Source organism: Silurus meridionalis, chromosome 6 (genome assembly GCF_014805685.1).
Source record: "Silurus meridionalis isolate SWU-2019-XX chromosome 6, ASM1480568v1, whole genome shotgun sequence".
Classification (NCBI taxonomy): Eukaryota; Metazoa; Chordata; class Actinopteri; order Siluriformes; family Siluridae; genus Silurus; species Silurus meridionalis.
The window spans coordinates 10800355-10819657 of record NC_060889.1 but is presented as its reverse complement, the minus strand read 5'-3'; the positions used below and the strand labels follow the sequence as shown (position 1 = coordinate 10819657).

The 19303-nt window shown below is 38.2% G+C and overlaps 1 protein-coding gene across 6 annotated transcripts; it reads right to left on the bottom strand.

The window, feature by feature from the left end:
- Window positions 1–465: 465 nt before the first annotated feature.
- Window positions 466–17701, bottom strand: nsun6 (NOP2/Sun RNA methyltransferase 6). 6 transcript variants are annotated; one of them, XM_046850651.1, is made up of 12 exons: window positions 17462–17701; window positions 16436–16527; window positions 13176–13337; window positions 11606–11703; window positions 9857–9963; window positions 9519–9672; window positions 9281–9362; window positions 9068–9187; window positions 7528–7675; window positions 6226–6374; window positions 5449–5574; window positions 466–1045 (listed from the first exon to the last, which is right to left on the bottom strand). In XM_046850651.1, exons 1-12 carry the CDS (start codon window positions 17523–17525, stop codon window positions 857–859), a joined length of 1491 nt encoding a protein of 496 aa, XP_046706607.1. In that variant the 5' UTR covers window positions 17526–17701; the 3' UTR covers window positions 466–856. The 6 variants fall into 6 exon arrangements, with proteins under 6 accessions (XP_046706607.1, XP_046706606.1, XP_046706608.1 ...); XM_046850650.1 differs by having other exon boundaries at window positions 6226–6377; window positions 17462–17700; XM_046850652.1 differs by having other exon boundaries at window positions 6226–6377; window positions 13182–13337; window positions 17462–17697.
- Between the last annotated feature and the right edge of the window lie 1602 nt (window positions 17702–19303).

Genomic DNA, 19303 nt, shown 5'->3' with positions numbered 1-19303 from the left:
CACGAAAGAATGATGAATGGTGAAATGGTACCGATTGGTCACTATAAATAGGATGCTGAAAAATCTGTGAACGTCCCAGGTGGGGAGGCAGACACTTTAAGTCGTCATAATGGCAGCGATGACGGTGCGGAAGACTAATTTCGGGTGCAAACATGCTTCTGGACGCCCCCACATTCACACTCACAGGCTGCTTTAATACACTGCTGCTCTAATAACGATCAAGTCCTGTGCAACTTTCTTCTAAATTGGGATCCGTCTACCTAAAAACACGCATCCCAGCATCGCACGATGCGTCCTAATGACACGTCAACTACACAGAGTGATGGCCCAAATCAACTTTCCATGCATGTGGATGATTAGTCAGACAGGAGAGTCTTCTTTATTCTCTGACGCCTTGATCAGTGGAATGGTGTCAGACCTACACATCCAATTATTTTAAATAACTGTATTGAAAAATCTCTGAACAAAATTTTAAAACATTTATTCATTTAGCAATAAAAATAAAAAAATATTATACAGTACTAGAAAAGAAAATAGTACAGTACATCTGTTGATTAACTAATTCAGCTGCTGGTCACTTTGCTCTGTGTGTGAGAGTTAGGGACAAACTGTCAACAGCATCGTGTCCTCTGGCTGCATGCTGCTTCCTGGTCACAGTCCAACGGTCACGCAAAACCAACGATCACCATAGCAGCCGTTGCGTCACTGTTGTCATGCCAACGGAAGCAGAACAACGCATGGCACCACCCCTTCTCTTCTCTCCATTCATGCCGTCCGTTCACCCCTCCTTCCCGGCACTTCTTTCCTTCTGCCTCTTTGAGCTGCTCCATGAACACGTGTTATGAGAGAACGTGCGTTATCTCTTCATGAATTTTGCTATGAAAAAGCCGATAGTGTCTGTGTTGGCTTTTAGTAGGAGGTCTTCAGGGCCGTGGATGTCAGTAGCCCCGTGCCATGAGAATTCTGGGCGGAACCTCTGCAGCAGCCTCAGCTGGTCATGTGATAATTCAGCTCCGGGCATGCCTTGGGATCCAAGGTGTGGCTCCTGAAAAATGGAAGGAAAAAAAAAAAAAAGACCATGTTAGAACACTACATTGGATTGGCAATTTACAACAACAAAAAAATCCAAGGTCAAATCTTTTTTTCTTTAACCCAGAAATTTGCTTTAAAGTATTTGTACTGCCGTATTAAGCACAATTAAACTTTGATGTGTTAAATTTTATTTCATTTGTATAGCACATTTAACAATAGACAATGTCACAAAACAGCTTTACATATATATAAATACAGTGGTGTAAAAAAGTCCTGACCTGAATCCTATTGCGATGCTGTGGCATGACCTTAAAAAGGCGGTTCATGCTTGAAAACCCTTCAATATGGCTGAATAACAATAATTCTTCATAGTTGATTGGACCAAAATTCCTCCACAGCGCTGTAACAGACTCAGTGCAAGTTATCGCAAATGCTTGATTGCAGTTGTTGCTGCTAAGGGCCGGCCCAACCAGTTAGGTTTAGGGGGCAAACACTTTTTCACACAGGGCCATGTAGTTTTGGATTTTGTTTTCCCTCAATAATAAAAACCTTAATTTAAAAACTGCATGTTGTGTTCACTTGTGTTATCTTTGATGATCTGAAACATTAAAGTGTGACAAACATGCAAAAAAAAAAGAAATCAGGAAGAGGGCAAACACTTTTTTACATCACTGTATATCACGAATATAGATTTCAAATGACTAAGTTTGTCCCTCATGGGCGATCCAGAAGTGACGATGGCAAGTAAAACTCATTAGGATGATATAAGAAGGAGAAACCTCGAGTGGAACAAGACTCATGCATGAAATGATTTATAATTTAATACACTGTTTTTTGCACTGAACATTATAAATCATTTCATGCTGGTTGATCATTCTATATAAAGTATCTCACAAAAGTGAGTACACCCCTCACATTTCAGCAACTATTTTAACTATTTTAGTGTATCTTCTCAAGGTACAATACTATAGAAATGAAACTTGGATATATTATAGTCAATGTAACTCAACATACAGCAATTATTGTCAAAAAAGCTGTCAACAAAAGTGAGTACACCCTGAGTGAACATGTCAAACAACACTGTGTCCAAACTGTCAGTGTTTTGTGTGAGCACCATTGTTATCCAGCACTGCCTTAATGCTCCTGGCCTTGGAATTTACCAGAGCTGCACAGGTTGTTGCTGGGATCCTCTTTTCCTCCTCCATAATGACATCACGGAGCTGTTGGACATGGCACTTCTCCTCCTTCCGATTAAGAATGGCCCACAGGTGCTCAATAGGGTTCAGGTCTGGATACATACTTGGCCACTCAATCACCTTCACCTACATCATCCTCTGTAAGGCAGTTGTCATTTGGCAATTCATTATTATGTTGAAAAACTGGCATGAGGTTCCATGTTACACATCCAGTGGTCAGGATGAGAGAATTGTACTCAAAGCACCACATTTTAACTGCTCTAATACAAGGTAAACAAATTAGTATGTTTCTGTCAAGCAGACAAAACATGAAAACGATGAATGTGGCTTTGCATGGCTACATGACGTACAGCTGTTATCACTTAGGGTGTAATCACATTTGTTGCCAGTTATTTATGGCTGTATGTTGAGTTATTTTCAAAGGACAGTAAATCTGTACTGAAATACATGCTGTACATTGACCAAAAAATATCCACGATTCAATTCTATAGTATTGTTCCTTGTGAGATACTGTATATATAATTACATATACACCAGTGGTGGGCCGTGCATTGGTGTCCTACTTGAATCAGTTCACCACTTAACACCATCATATTATGATGCCACGGATATAGAAACCATCAATATTATACAGAAACGCAGCCTCACAAGCAGGTATTTCAGTCAGGTTTTAGGCCCCATCATAGCACAGAAACTGCTTTTAGTTACAATCAGAAATTACCTGTTTTTAGCTTTAGAAAAAGGCTTCATCTCTCTGTTAGTTTTGCTAGATCTTGATGCTGCATTCGACATTATAGATAATGACTTTCTCGTGGATCACTTACAAAATTACATCAGCATTCAGAGACTGGCATTAAGCTGGTTTAAATCCTACCGGTCTGATCTTTACCATTTTGTAGATTTAAATGTAGAACTATCCAGGTTAATGAAAGTAAATTATGGGATGCCACAAGGTTCAGTTCTGGGACCCCTACTTTTCACAATATACAGGTTTCCCAAAGGAAACATGTATATTATATATATAAAAATATTGGATGACGCATAGCTTTCTATTATTAAATGCTGATAATAGAGATATTCTGCTCATCGGCCAAAAAAACAGTATACAGATGCTCCGGCATTTCAACTTTTATTTAGAACAACATTTAGAAGGATGTTCTGTAACTACTTGTTCGACAGCAAAAGACTGGGAGTTATTTCAGACAGCAACTTGTCTTTTAAAAATCATATCACCAATATTACAAAAACAGCCTTCTTTTACCCTAGAAATATTGCTAAGCTAAGAAACATGTCTATATCTGATGCAGAGAAGCTCATCCCTGCATTCATGATCTCCAGACTGGACTATTGTAATGCATTACTAGGTGGTTGTCCTGCATCATTAATTACCAAGCTACAGTTAGTCCAAAGGTCAAAGAACAAGGTCGAGAAAATATGACCATATAGTAACCCCAATCCTATCATCCCTACACTGGCTACCTGTAAAGTTTCGGATCAACTACAAACTACTGCTACTTACCTACAAAGCCCTAAATGGTTTAGCTCCCATTTATCTTTCCAGTCTTCTAACACGCTACAATCCATCATGCTCCTTGAGATTCCAAAACTCTGGACTTCTAGTAGGTTCTAGAATAGCAAAGTCCACTAAAGGCAGTAAAGCATTCTCACATTTAACTCCTAAACTTTGGAATAGTCTTCTTGGCAGTGTTCAGGACTCAGTCACACTCTCCCAGTTTAAATGCAGATTAAAAACTTATCTTTTTTAGCAAGGCCTACACATAACACACGTCACATCATAACCTTGTGCTCCAGTACATCTGATCAAGCAGCTACGCTAATTCCTCTCCGCTGCTTGCGTTTTTCTGCCGATTCTAAACCATCCTGAGATTGCGCCAGCTCCAGTCGTGTCCCACCTGAAGATTATGGACCTTTAAAGAAGTAGATGCTGACCCCGCAAACATCCCGAACCATCTAGCGACGTACCAGCGCCATTTGGATTCCACTGACGTTTTGACATTGGACCTCTTTGAGTGTTTAAAGGCTCTGGCATGGAGCAGCTGGTGTTGTATCTATGATAATCTCAAATGTTCAGCTGTTTTATGAGTTGCTCAGTAGCTCCTGGTTTCATAACCTCAAATGACTGTATAAGACTGTAGAAAGGACATTACTCATAATATTACATACCAGGACTCATGTTAGTTTTTGACTCTTTAGTTTTTTTTATAATCACACTCTTGCTATCACCCAAATGAGGATTGTTTCCTTTTGAGTCTGGGTCCACTGAAGGTTTATAACATCTAAGGTAGTTTTTCCTTGCAGTTCCCAGGCTGCTCATCAGGGATAAATGCACATCATTCACCTTCTGTAAAGCTGTTTGAGACAATGTCCATTGAGAAAGGCTCTTTAGAAAGAAACTTGTCTTGACTTGACTTGGCAGTGAAGGCTCAAGAGAGATGAAGGATGAACAAAAAGTTTTTATTCACCCTCCATTCATTTTATTTTATGTAGGAAAAATGTATAGAGCATTTTATCAATGTAGATATACTATCAAATCATGCCTCATTCAAAATGCTAGATCCTGGCACATTATTCACATGGATAATAGTTAATGCAGCAGTGGTATAACAAGTATGTGCTTTGTTGAGAATTATCCAGATAAAAACATATTCTTTTCAAGTCTAAAAATAGTATCCATCGAATATTTATTCTCTTGTAAATTGCTTAAATATAATCATAGTTGGGCTTCACATTGCGAAAATCTGACCTGAAGTGGAACATAAATGTCTACTTCTCTGTCAAACTGTCTTGATTTTTTTCATCAGCATTTGTATTTCTTTTAAAAAAGCAATGTCATCATTACACTAATCAGATAAGGGCAAATAAATGTAAAAAAAAAAACTCTATGTACATGTGCTACATATTTATCTGCACTATTTGCACAACTGCTACTTTTTGCACTACTGGTAGATGCCAAACTGCATTTGGTTGCTGTGTACCTGTACTTTGCATTGACAAAGTTGTATCCATCCATCCATCCATCCATCCATCCATCCATCCAAGTCTAGGACAACTTTCTTTCCTTTACAGTTGCCTTAAAGACCATGAGTATCGTATATTTTTTTTGTACGGCCATCAAATATTCTACAGTACTGTATTGTCTTATTTGATTTAATCCAAATTTTGGGTGGCTACAATGAGTTGTCTGAGCTCATACTCTTACCTGTAGCTCCAGAGTTAAACATGGGAACGTTTTCAATGCCCAGGCCACCTGCTCTTCATTCTCAGCAAGTGTTACAGTGCAGGTACTGTACACTAACACACCTCCCTTTTTCATGAGTTGCACAGCCTGCAATGCACACACACACACACACACACACACACACACACACACACACACACACAGAGAGAGAGATACAATAAAGATACTACATTCTAATACACATTCTGAATTATACTCAAATTAGACTTATACCACTTACTACATTTACAGCCCAGATGCTACACTATGTTATAACATTTACTGCATAATTTGTGTGTGTAGGAAAAGGGTTTCAGGAAGAACATTCGCAAACCAGGTTTAACAAAATATACTACAGGGACAAACTTGGCCTAGACGAGTAAGAAAACTGCACCATCTACTGGTAATTAATGCATGTCACACAAAAGGGAGTTTTTGTGTGTACGTATATGTCCATTTTTGTTTTGTTTTTGTACTATTTTTTCCACTGGTCATAAAGCTAATACCAACAGGTACAGTTCAAAATATCAGAGATGCCTCAAAATATCAGCCTGTATCTATAGTCAATTCTAAAATGGTAATGAAAATAATACGCTAAATGAAACATAAACCAAAAGTCAAAAAATGTTAATTTGTGCTAAATATTTGTCATGTGTAGGAAATGACTATAGGCATTACTGTGAGAATGTCTCTTAAGTAAAAAGTTCCATTAAGTTCCTGCTTTGTGGATAAACACTTCGTGTGTACGTGCGCCCTTACTGTGCGGAAGAGCTTTCTCTGTAAAGGCTGGTATGAGCACACTTCCTTGAGACTGTAGTTGATCGCCATGTTAGGTCTCTGTCCCAGCCCACTGCACGGAGCATCTAATAAAATCCGATCAAAACTCTCTTCTGGGAATGGAGGAGCGTCTGCTGACGTACAAAAATGATACATATAAAGAAAAATCAGGATTAAGCATTAAAGGCTTTATAAATTTTTCTGCCTTACAGCTGATACGACTGCATTTACATCATAATTATAATATCTGTTTAGTCAGAAAAGTTCATACTTTTAATTTTCTATAAAAGAGCAGCTCTTAAGAGTAATGCCAGCTGCAATAGTCACATTCATGCTACACATTCAAGTGTCCTCGGATCTTAGTTTTCCACCACTAGGGAGCTTTCGGGACCGTTTTACTTTCTCAGGAAAATGGCAATTTACTCCTTTTTTGTGTTAAAAGGCTGATTAAGAAGCTGTATACAACCCCAATTCCAAAATACCTGAGTCACTGTCTAAAATGTGAATAAAAACAGATTAGCAAATCTTATAAACACATATTTCATTTACAATCAAACATAGAAAACATATAAAATGTTTAAACTGAGAAAAAATATAAAGTTTTAAGGGTAAAAAAGGTACTCACAGTTAATTGAAAACAGGTCAGTAATATGAACGGGTATAAATAGTGTATCTTAGACATATTTGAGTGCAATCCATCCATTACAATAGCATGACTTCCTGGTAAAAGGGTCCGGGTGCTAAGTTGGCATGCAAGCAATCTAAAACTTTCACCATTTGAAAACATTGGGTGCATTAAGTAATAAAAAATACAACAAAGGACACCCAGAACTGTTGAGCAGAAAAACCCCTGCATCAGACACATATTGGACAACATTCCTCTCCCAAAACTTCAGCAACTGGTCTCCTTAGTTCCCAGATGTATATGTACAGAAGACGTGATGCTACACAGTGGTAAACATGGCCCTGTCCCAACTTTCTTGAAATCTGTCGCAGCAATCAAATTCAAAATTATATTATTTTTTCCCTTAAAATGGTACATTGCATTCTGTTTATATTTACAGTTTGCAGTGTCCCAACTTGTTTTAGAATTGGGGTTGTACATTTATTACAGCGTAAAAAGTCATCCAACAATCCACAACAATATATGTATTGTTTATGTTGGAAATATGTAATTCATAAATGAATGCAATTCTTAAAAAATAAAACACTGCACAATGTTCTGGAAAATTATGAAAAGGAATAGGAGCTGTTAACAAAAAATGAAGGTGATGTGGTCAGTACCTGCACTACAGGAATGGGTAAGGTCAGGGCAGATGGCCTGTATGCTGTTGTAACAGTGCGCTTTAATGCAGTGCAGCCGCAGAGCGTCAGCATTCTCTCTGATCTTCTCCACTTTGGATTTGATCTTGTCCAGAGCCACGACCACTCCCTGTCAAAAACACAATCATCTGTATGATTAGCACATACAGATGAAGCTGACTGGTGTATAATTCACTCCTTTGTTTCATTTTTAACAAACCTACTTAACACATCAACATTAATTAGAAGAGGCATGTTTGGAGTCTATTTCTTCTAAAGACTTGTGCTCTGGTCCTAGGATAATGTAACCAACAAGTGATAGCCTCTGACGTACAAACTGCATGATTAAAGCATTAACCTCAACTAAGTGATAAAGCATTAATCACTTGCTGCCATTGTTTTCGAGTTTTTCTGTACCCAATACACAATAGATCTGTGTACATGGATCTGACACTGTATGAATGCTGTGATCTACGACGATGGGCCCTGGAAAGCTGAAAGCTGTAACAGCAGCCATCCTCGGTAGCAGCCGAAGCACTTTGTTTCTCAGCGCACCGTTTAGTTTATCACCCTCTGTACAAGCGCATGATTCTGAGTCATCCGTCGTGTTTACATTAGCGACAGCCCCACAGCCCAGCTGGCAGTCAGAGTTTAAAGGCAAAATTATGTGGCGTTATAAAGATGAGAACACACATTGTGTAAGATCGATCTATCTATCTATCTATCTATCTATCTATCTATCTATCTATCTATCTATCTATCTAAAATTACCTATCAGACATAAAATCACTGACAGGTGAAGTAAATAAAATGTATTATCTGGATACAATGGCACATGTAAGTAATATATATGCGTGTGCCATATATGAGGGATATATTACACAGCAAATGAACAGTCGGGTCTCGAACTTGATGTATGAAAAAAGTGTAAGGAAACTTTTACAAGGGCCAAAGTGATGGTTAGATGACTGGGCTTCTTCTTCTTCTTTCGGCTGCTCCCATTAGGGGTCGCCACAGCGGATTATTTGTCTCCATACCCCTGTCCTCCACGTCTACCTCTTTCAAACCAACTTCCCGCATGTCTTCCTTCACCACATCCATAAACCTCCTCTTTAGTCTTCCTCTTTTCCTCCTTCCTGGTGGCTCCATCCTCAGCATTCTCCTACTGATATACCCCATGTCCCTCCTCTGCATATTTCCAAACCATCTCAATTGGGCCTCTCTCACTTTGTCCCCAAAATGTCCTACATGCGCTGTCCCTCTAATAAACTCATTTCTAATCCTCTCCATTCTCGTCACTCCCAACAAAAACCTCAACATCTTCAGCTCTGCTACCTCCAGCTCCACCTCCTGTCTTTTACTCAATGCCACTGTCTCTAAACCATACAACATCGCAGATCTCACCACAGTCCTAGGCTAAATGACTGGGATTAACCCCTGTTCAACTATTGGTAACAAACTGCCCAAGATATACTGATGTCTGTTAACTGATACTGAGTAATATAAATACAGTAACACTGGCCTGATTAGCCATGAGAGCAGCTATGTGAGTTGTCTTCCCTCCAGGAGCTGCACACATGTCCAAAATCCTCTCACCGGGACGAGGCCCTAAAACATGTCCCACCACAACGGATGGGAGGTTCTGTATACACACACACAAACACACTGATTATTATTACATAGACAGATTATTACTCCCTGTAAAAATTGTCCTTCAGAACATGACAAGTCACACCTGCAGGAACACTTCATTTGGCAACACACCATCAAAGGATGGACTTTGGTAAAGAGCATCATCCATTTTAATGGCCACGCCTCTACAAACAAGACAAAGAAATAGAAAACAAAGAGCGAATTAGACATAAGGAAAGGAAACAAAAAAGAGAAATATAAAAAAATAAGGTATCGCAAATCAGATTTTGGTTGACCCTTTTGTTTTGCTTCGTTCTTATTTTGGAGTTGTGCAGTCGTACCTCACTGGACCTTCTGCACAAAATATATCAGATCGGTTCATCACACAAACACCATTCCCCACAAAGACTTTATTTCCCTGGAAATCTTTAGTTCCTCGTGTGCACCTGCCCTCCACGTCCGAGAACACTGACACTATGTCACCGGCTTTCATAACTGAGACATGCAGGAAAACACACACAAACACACACACACACACACACACACACACACACACACACACACACACACACACACACACAGCTGCTAAGTGAATGTAAAAATGGAAACGCTTTTTGACGCACTATATTATACTAAACAAGCAAGAAGTGTGTGTGTGTGTGTGTATGTACATACTTACACTTTGGTGCACTAAGGACACCTGGAGCAAAGACATGAGCTCCTCTCAGTACTGCACTGCCACACTGTGCACCGACCACCACTTTCATGTCCAGAATTCTCACATCTCTATAACACACCACAGAGCTACACTTTAATAAAACATTTATGCTATAGAAAAGCAGCACACACACACACACACACACACACACACACACACACACACGTAAAAATGTAAAAACTATATTTACCCTACAAACTTCAACTGAACTTACAAACAAAAATAATGTTAACAGCCATTAGGGACTGTGGTGAGACCTGCAATGTTGTGTGGCTAAGAGACAGTGGCATTGAGTAAAAGACAGGAGGTGGAGATGGAGGTGGCAGAGCTGAAGATGTTGAGGTTTTCGTTGGGAGTGACAATGATGGACAGGATTAGAAATGAGTTTATTAGAGGGACAACGCATGTAGGACATTTTGGGGACAAAGTGAGAGAGGCCTGATTGAGAATGTTTGAACATGTGCAGAGGATGGACATGGCGTATATCTGTAGGAAAATGCTGAGGATGGAGCCACCAGGAAGGAGGAAAAGAGGAAGACCAAAGAGGAGGTTTATGGATGTGGTGAGGGAAGACAGATGATGTGGGGGTATGGAGACAGATGATCGGCTGTGGAAAACTGAGGAAATGTACCATTTTCAGGGAAAAAAGTGTAACTTTAAATGTTCATGGGTGCAACACATCTCAAAAAAGTTGGGACAAGGCCAGATTTCCACTGTGTAGACATAGTATGTCTAAGAAATGAGGAGACCAGTTGGAATAGACACAGAGTTTTGGGAGAGGAATATTGTCCCATTTGTGGCTGATACAGGTATTTATCTAGCTCCATAACAGGCCTGGGTCTTCTTTGTCATATTTTGCATTTCATAATACAACATGTGTTTTATAATGGTGAAAGGTTCAGCACTCTGGACTCATAACTACAAAGTCACACAGTTGTAATAAATGCAGTATGCGATTGAGCATCGTGTTGCTGAAATATGCAGGGCCTTCCCCCAAAAAAGATGTATTCTGGATGGAAGCATGTGTTGTTTGAAAACCTGTATATACCTGAATAAGGCACTAATGCATCCCATACCATCAGAGATGCAGGCTTTTAAACTGAGCCCAATGGTCTCTCTCCACAGCCTCCATGGTATCCAAAACGTATTCCAGTACCACCACAGAACAGTTTTCCACTTGGCCTCAGTCCATTTTAAATGATCTTTGGCCCAGAGAAGACAGCGATGTTTCTGGGTCATGTTCACATATGGCTTATTCTTTGCATGGTAAAGCTTAAACATTCTTGTGATGACACAGTCAGCTGTGTTTACAGACAATGGTTTCTGGATGTTTTTCTTTACATAATCATGCCTGCTTTTAATGCAGTGCTGATTAAGGGGAAGTCTTCATAATGTAATGTTAAGAAACATTATTCTTTAATTTGATTGTAAGTGAAAGTTGTTTTTCACAGATCTCAACCAGCATTAAAACAAGAACTTCTTCACTGTTGAGTCGGTATATCATTTCAAATAAAAAAATTTACAGTTTGGGAAATATTCAAGCAACCTTCAACACTAAATCTTTTAATGAATGATATTTTCTACAAAAAAAATGATGTTTACTGGGTGGGTGTGTGTGTGTGTGCTAAAAAGCAAATGCAATTTAATTATAAGAAATATCAGAAGAAACACAATCTGATCTAAATTTCAAAAAGAAACGACCACACATACCTCGGTCCTCTGACTGGCAGCAGCAGCACGTCTGGAAGTTGTGGGTGATGAATAATGGGAGTGAAAGATCTGCCAGCACAACAATCACTCCCTTGTTGCTAAAAGACAGAATAAGATAGAATATATACTTAATGTTTACAAGATTTGTCCCATTAGCAATGTCTAAAAATCACTCAGGTGCAGAAAACAGATTAACAGTCAATTTCTTAAAGAAATGCTGCATCCCTCTGGAAAAAATTGATAAAGGATTTCTGTCAACAAGGTCATAGTAAATGATTAATGCTAGCGAGTCAAAGACAGGACTTGTGTTATCTTGCGTTGTTCAAAGCTATGGCTCCTCAGATTTAGTAAAAGAGATGTGGCCCAAGTACAGTGCACCCGGAAAATATTCACAGCGCTTCACTTCTTCCAACATTGTTATGTTACAGCCTCATTCCCAAATGGATTAAATTCATTATTAAAATTAAATTCAAAATAAAAACAAAAAGATAACGTACATAAGTATTCAAAGCCTTTGCCATGACACTCAAAATGGAGCTCAGGTTCTTGGACTTGATGACTTGGTTTGTGCTCTGGCATGCAATGAATTTAATCCATTTTGAATAATGCTGGAACATAAAATGTGGAAAAAGTGAAGCGCAGTGCAAACTTTCCAGATGCACTGTATCCGTCACGCCCAGTAAGCGTTGCTTTAACCACTGTCAGCTTCAGTCTGCCATCAGGGAAGCGGTTCCGAAGCATTCGGGTCGCCACATCCAGACTGTGTAACAGTTTCTTCCCTTAAGCCATCAGGCTTCTTAACACAAAACTGAACTGAACACACACACACACAAAACTGTGTGACTGATCTGTACAACCCGGACTCAACACACACTCGTACTCACTTGGCACATTTATGCACTTTATGTGGCGAGGACACTTTACTAGTCCTTATCCCTGTGTTTTCTGTTTTCTGTGATTGTTGTTGTATGTAGCACTAGGGTTCAGGAGGAACGTTATTTCATTTCACTGTGTAATGCGTCAGCTATATATAGTTGAAATGACAATAAAAGATTCTTGACTTGACTAAAAAGAGATGTCAGTACCGATAAAAAACAAAACAAAAAAAAGGTGAAGCCTGTGTGCCCATCATGTCCAGTAACAGACATGTGGCCTCAGTGCCTGTAAGATCCAGAGAATGAGATGCATATGGAATGTTTTAAATGTTTCTTCCATCACTGATCATGAGAGATCATGAAAATCCTATTTGGCACCACTTAAATAGTCAAAACTGCAATACTGCTCAGATTTACTTTATGCTTTATGATTGCAATCATTTTATAGTAGCTTTGTGTGTCCACATGCAGTTTACATCTTAATTGGTTGAAAATCAGATTTGATATACATCACACTTCACTGCACATATTGCTGCTGGCTTCTCCCCCGCACCCACACGTCTCTCGGCGCAGAACCGTTACCTCCTCACAAGTCTGCGATCTTATTTTTCCATATAGATTCTACGTGTGATGCGCTTTGGTTTCTAAAATGCGTGTAAGCAAATTTCATTAAAGAAAAAGCTACACGTACTCACACAGACCTGAGCAAGGTGCTGCTCCAGCCTGTGTTGAATGTCCTGTAGGGTGTGTGTGTGTGTGCTGGCTCTCAGGCAGGTAAGTGCTGGCGGGTGGGACAGACAGGACAGCAGCGAATCAAACACTTTCTCAGCCTCCTCTTCTCCGAGTTCTGACACGAGCTTAAAGAAAAAAGAAGGGACAAAGATGTTCATCCAATTCCAGATTAAATGTCAGCATTACATTATTATATTGCTACAGACACAGACGAACAATTCTAGCCATGATTGGTACATGTGTTTAAGGTATCATGTGAGACTTCTATACGTTTTGCAAATTTATTACAAATAAAAGAAAGAAAATATCTCATTCATATATGTAGCAATGACAGCATCAAGTGATCCATGTTTAGCACATCATAAAGAAATGGCAGATGTGATTGCTGTTTGCACACTTGTTTTTGAACCTTATGTTTACATGCACAGTATTTATTTTTGACTTTTATACGGACAATTCATGTGCACAACCTTCTGTACCGTATAAGTTGGCGCTACAGTGTCGCTGTGTTTACTGTTTTTTCCCAGTTACTGTGTCTAATGTCTCCTTGGGTTTTTTTGTTTGTTTGTTTTTTGCACTAAATGTTAGTTTTTAGGTCTGTTTAGGTCTGTGTTCCTTTTAATAATTGATGTTGTCTGATGTAGCACCCTGGTTCTGGGAAACGTTGTTTTGTTTTACTGTGAACTGCACTGTATAGAGTTGGAATGACAATAAAGCCTCCTTGATGTGTAGTTGCAACCTTGCAAAAAGTGGGATTTACCTCCACCTTGTGGAAATGTACAGTTATTACAACTAAAAGTGCAAATCGCTGCTTTACACACATTACACTTCACATAAGATTATGCAATTGGGTGTGTGTGTGTGTGTGTGTGTGTGTGTGTGTGTGTGTGTGTGTGTGTGTATATATATATATATATATATATATATATATATATATGCGCACGGTGGAAGTGGTGGACGAAGTACACAAAGCATGTAGTTAAATAAAAGCAGAGCTACACTTGGTAAAAGTGCTCCCTTTAAACTTTCACTTGAGTAAAAGTACAAAAGTATTTGCCTTCAAATGTAAGTATCCAAAATACTATGATTTATTATGGCTATAATTTCTAATCATTTTCATCACAAGACTCTTTGCTTAATCAAAGCAGTTTATGTGAAAAGACTCTAATGTTACTCTTAGCACACCAATCTCCTAATAGAATGATATTAACGGGTCAAATACTGATTGATATCTGATCAATTATCATGAGCCCAAAACCTTTTCGAAGAAAAAACAAATAAGGTCACGGGTGTTGTGGCAAGTTAGAGACAGGAGTTTCGTCTATAGCTTATTCCTCCCAAAATGTTCTGCTTGTGTTGAATTGACGCTGAACTGTATGTTCGTACTAAGTAGATGTACCAAGTACCAAGAGGCAGTGGCACATGCCACAACCCAACGTCTCCTCTCAGCATTGAAAAGCTCCTCTCTGCTTCAGCTACCGTCACTGAATGAGTAAAACATATTCCCAGAAAAGTCCACAAATTTGGGTACATTTCTAAGAGCTCCATTTCATGTATAAATATCACTATAAATGCATTTATTGCACGCCATTGTGCACAATTAATCAAACTCTCAGAACCAGGAACCATAAAACTCCATGGCTGATTGTAGCCATAAGATTCATACAACATCTTTATCCTTACATGTCTTTTAAATAAGCCTTTTAAGCTGCACTGGAGACCCCCACCCATTACTGAACTCAGGACTTATTCAGTACAATCACCTTTATGACATCACCTTAAATAAAGGTTTGGCTGTTTAGTTTGGCTGTAATTGTTTTGTTGCTACACACATTACGGTAAACTACATACTACACATTATAATGTTATGCAGCTAAAATAAATAGTGTTGCTCTATGCGTAAAAGCACAGCAGGCAACACAGAATAACCTGTGATATACAGTTATTAGCCCATTTCATTAAATGCATTAGCCTTTACTATCCTCATAACAAGATGAGTTGCATATACACCTTTATCTTTTGCACGTTTTTCCGAATTGGGCTGCTGAGGGTTTAGACCTTCTTTGTCATCCATAATTTGAATTTGGATTCAGCTGGAATGTAGTGAAATTAAAGTAAAAGTCTCCCCATACGGAAATACTTAAGAGAAAGTACAGACACGCGAATAAAACTACTTAAGTACAATAACGAATTACATTTACTTCGTCACTGTCCACCACTGTTTAAGTGTGTATATACACGACAGCCTTACAATAGCTGTAGACAAAGTTTATTTAACACTTCTATGTGGAATGATCCACTAAATTAGAAATAAACTGTTCCCTGAGAAATGCAATACTGCAGGTATAAGGAAGGTAATGACCATTTTATACCCATCCTCATTAAAACCATAAAAGCAAACATGTTCAATTTAATTTTATTTGTACCGTGCTTTAAACAATAGACATTGTTCTGAAGCAGATCAACAAAAATAAACACAATACAAATATAAAATTGAAAGTTATAAATTTGTCCCTATACATTTATCCCTAATAAGCAAGTATGCGGCAACAGTGTTATGAGCAAGAAACCTTGAGAGAAAACCACAGTCAATAGGGGAACCTCATCCTCATTCTGGCCTTGGCTCTGGATTGTCACCAGTTAACGAGGCTAACTGGGCACTGTTTTTTTCTGAGCTATACTGCAAGAAATCAGTTCCCAAGTGAGGTAAATGTCCACCCGCCTGGCCAGCCTTACCCTCAAAAATTAAGAGCCACCATTTTAACAGCTCTTTGGTATGCTTCCTTGGTAGCAAAGGGGTAGCTCAATTATTAGAATGTTGGACTTCTGATAAAAAGGTTGTGAGATCAAATTCCAGCTCCACTAAATGGCCACTGTTGCGTCCCTGAGAAAGGCCCCTAAACTGCTCAGTTGTATAAATGATATCATTGTAAGTCGCTCTGGATAAGGGCGTCTGCCAAATGCCGTAAATGTAAATGTTATCTAGGTGACACCTAATGTCCATTCATTACAGTTCCATCAATGTTGAGGTTGTAAGCTGTTAGAGACTCGAGTGTCAAACTCTTCAGGGTGATAGTAGTCCCATTGTTGCTGTTGATATTAATTATAGTCCAAAAGAAAAAAGCTAAGAGCTCTACAACAAATACAAGATGACAATGTGTTTAGCGCAGCTCCGTTCAAAATTGTGGAAATAAAACTGACCTATTCGACTAGAAAAACCTACCTCTTTGTTCATGTAGACATTGTGAAGATATTCCTGCACTTCAGACTTCAAGGCTACTTTTGGGAAGACACTCTTTATAGACATCGTGGACACTGTAAAGAGAATATGAAACGGGTGAAAACACGGCTGTCAGATTTGTTAGATTTGAAAAAAAGAAAGAAAGAAAGAAAGGAAAGAAAGAAAAACAGAGTTTATTTCAATAAGCTCACAGCCAAATTAACACTACACCTAATGACTGCACTGTACATTAACATGTCTCACTACTGTACATTTTTTCTAATGTAAGAGAAAAGCATCTATGATGCCTCTTACTATTACCACCTACTGTTGCACAAATTACAACATTCTACCTCATGTTGCCTTTTTATGACCACTTATAAAAAAATACCTTCTGGTGTTTATATTCACATTTGCACATCATACAGTATTATTGTAGTAAATAGTATATAATGCACCTTTGCACTCCCATAATGTTTATTTATAGAAGGTTTATGTATATACATATCTATATGCACTTCTGGTTAGCTGCATTTGAGTGGCTCTGTATTTGTACTCTGCACAGTGACAAAGTTGAATCTACTGCAATCTAAAAAGAAAAATTAAACAGTACAGATTTCTTTAACAACAATGCAATTCAAGGATGAATAAATGTAGCAAGCAAAAGCACGTGCCTGTTCCTGACAGCATATTGCACTTACACACAAACAAACAAACAAACACACTGAATGCACACTCGATGCACTGCGTACCTACAAAACGTCTCTAATAATCCAGGATCATCTCTCTTTTAATGCACGTGGAGGAATAAAAGCATCTTTACTGTACACACTGGGTCACGCCCACGTTTTTCTAGAATATCCGCAAACGTCATACAAGGGTCAAAGTTCGAACCCATACTTATTGAGACCTACTCATTTCTCGTTGAGAAATTAAATATATTCTGTGACTACTGCCGTTGTTTCTCGTTTTATAAAAGATATTATGGCAAAAAGTAATTGTAAAAAAAATTTGTTCTCTTTCTCTCACTTGTGTTTTCCGTCGCCATTTTTCCACAAGCTGGAAAGCACGCTGCATTATGGGATATGTGCATAATGTTAGCTTTAATCGCCGGCCGAATTAAGTCACAACAGAAAGCAACAGTCAGAATGAATCAATGTATTCTTGCGTCTCACTTTATAAAGATTGTGCAAAATAACTGTTTAAATGTAGGTTGTATATGAAAAAACAATTCGTTGATCCTTTCAAAATGGCGGACCCGCTGCCGTATTTCATAACCATGCGCCCTTCGCTAAAGAGTCGGCTCATTGAGTCGGTTCTGCAATTTGTTGAAGAGTCGACTGTATCAAGCGAGCAATTCCCAAGATGAATCGGTGAATCATTTCATTCCCAGTCTTTCAGTGGTGTGATATTTCAGTCAATCTACCTCTTAATACCAACATTATGACGCCACAGCTATAATATATATATATATATATATATATATATATATATATATATATATATATATATATATATATATATATATATATATATATATATATATATATATATATATATATATATATATATATATATATATAATGTTTTACAGAAATGCAGTATATCATCACAGACAGGTATCTCATGCAGTGGAATTGAATGCACAAGAAAACAAATGAACACAATTCAACCAGTCTGCTTTCATGTCAACCACAGCTGCACCACCCACATACATCATTATCATCATTTCTATCACAAGCATCAATATTAACCTCATAAAATGAGCACAGATTTTCCATGCATAGTTTTTTGGGTGGATTTGAAATGAAGGCTAATTGTGTATTTGTGCAAATTTTACAGGATTTGAAATGGTTTATGAAAAAGCTTAACAACTGTTTTGAACTGTTTTGGCTGACCTTTCCTCACAATGTCCATCTTTTCTTAAAAAGTCTGTAATGTAAATGTCTGCGGATTTAAATCAACCTCCAGTGTTCACAGTGCTAGCATTATAGCAGTATCCTTTGACCCCTGTAATTCAATTCAATACAATTCATTTTTATTTGTATAGCACTTTTAACAATGAACATTATCTCAAAGCAGCTTTACACAGAAAATGTGGTGATTAAAAGTAATTATGTTCTTTATAAGTAAGTTTGTCCCTGATGAGCAAGCCGGTGGCATCTGTGGCAAGGAAAAACTCCCCGAGATGGCATAAACCTTGAGAGGAACCAGACTCAATGCTTGATGACTGTAATCTAATTGGATAAATACTCAAACCCTCAAATTCTTGGTTACCCTCCAAGATGCAGTGCACATGCATAGACTATTGGGAATGATTTAATACATATTCATAGACAAAAATAAATGAAAATGTAAGTCAGAGATTCTGCTAGAGTTTAAGCCAGGAGACCTGTCCTGACCCTGCCTTGCTGACCCTGATGACCTGCCTTAGAATTATGTAGTAAACAAAAATGTGTTTCATGTTTTGGATTGTAAATGATGACATTACATTTCATCATTTAAATTTGATGACAGAATAGTGAGCTTTTTGATCATCAGTTGCCTTGTACAGAGGAAAGGGTGAGTACAGAGTCAATAGCGGTATTAGTACTATTGTACAAATCCATATTATGGCAAGAAACATTCAGTTAAGTAAAGAGATGCAGTCCATCATTACTAAAAGAAATGTAGGTCAATGAAATAAAATCTCAAGATCTTTAAATTTATCCTTAAGTGCGATCTTCAAGACTATCAAACACTAGGATAAAACAGGATCTCAAAAAGACAGTCACAGGAAAGAAAGAACAAGAGCGACCTCTGCTAAGCTTCTTTAAATGACCAGTTTTAGGAACCTCTGATTTACAGCACCTCAGATTAGAGCCCACATAA

Coding starts and splice junctions, on each gene's coding strand:
- nsun6 (XM_046850650.1), bottom strand. CDS start 17,525: ATGCACATATCCCATAATGCAGCGTGCTTTCCAGCTTGTGGAAAAATG. Junction 9,673..9,856: donor TGTCCTTAGTGCACCAAAGT/GTAAGTATGTAC, acceptor TGCATGTCTCAG/TTATGAAAGCCGGTGACATA. Junction 5,575..6,225: donor AGAGAAAGCTCTTCCGCACA/GTAAGGGCGCAC, acceptor TGTGCATTGCAG/GCTGTGCAACTCATGAAAAA.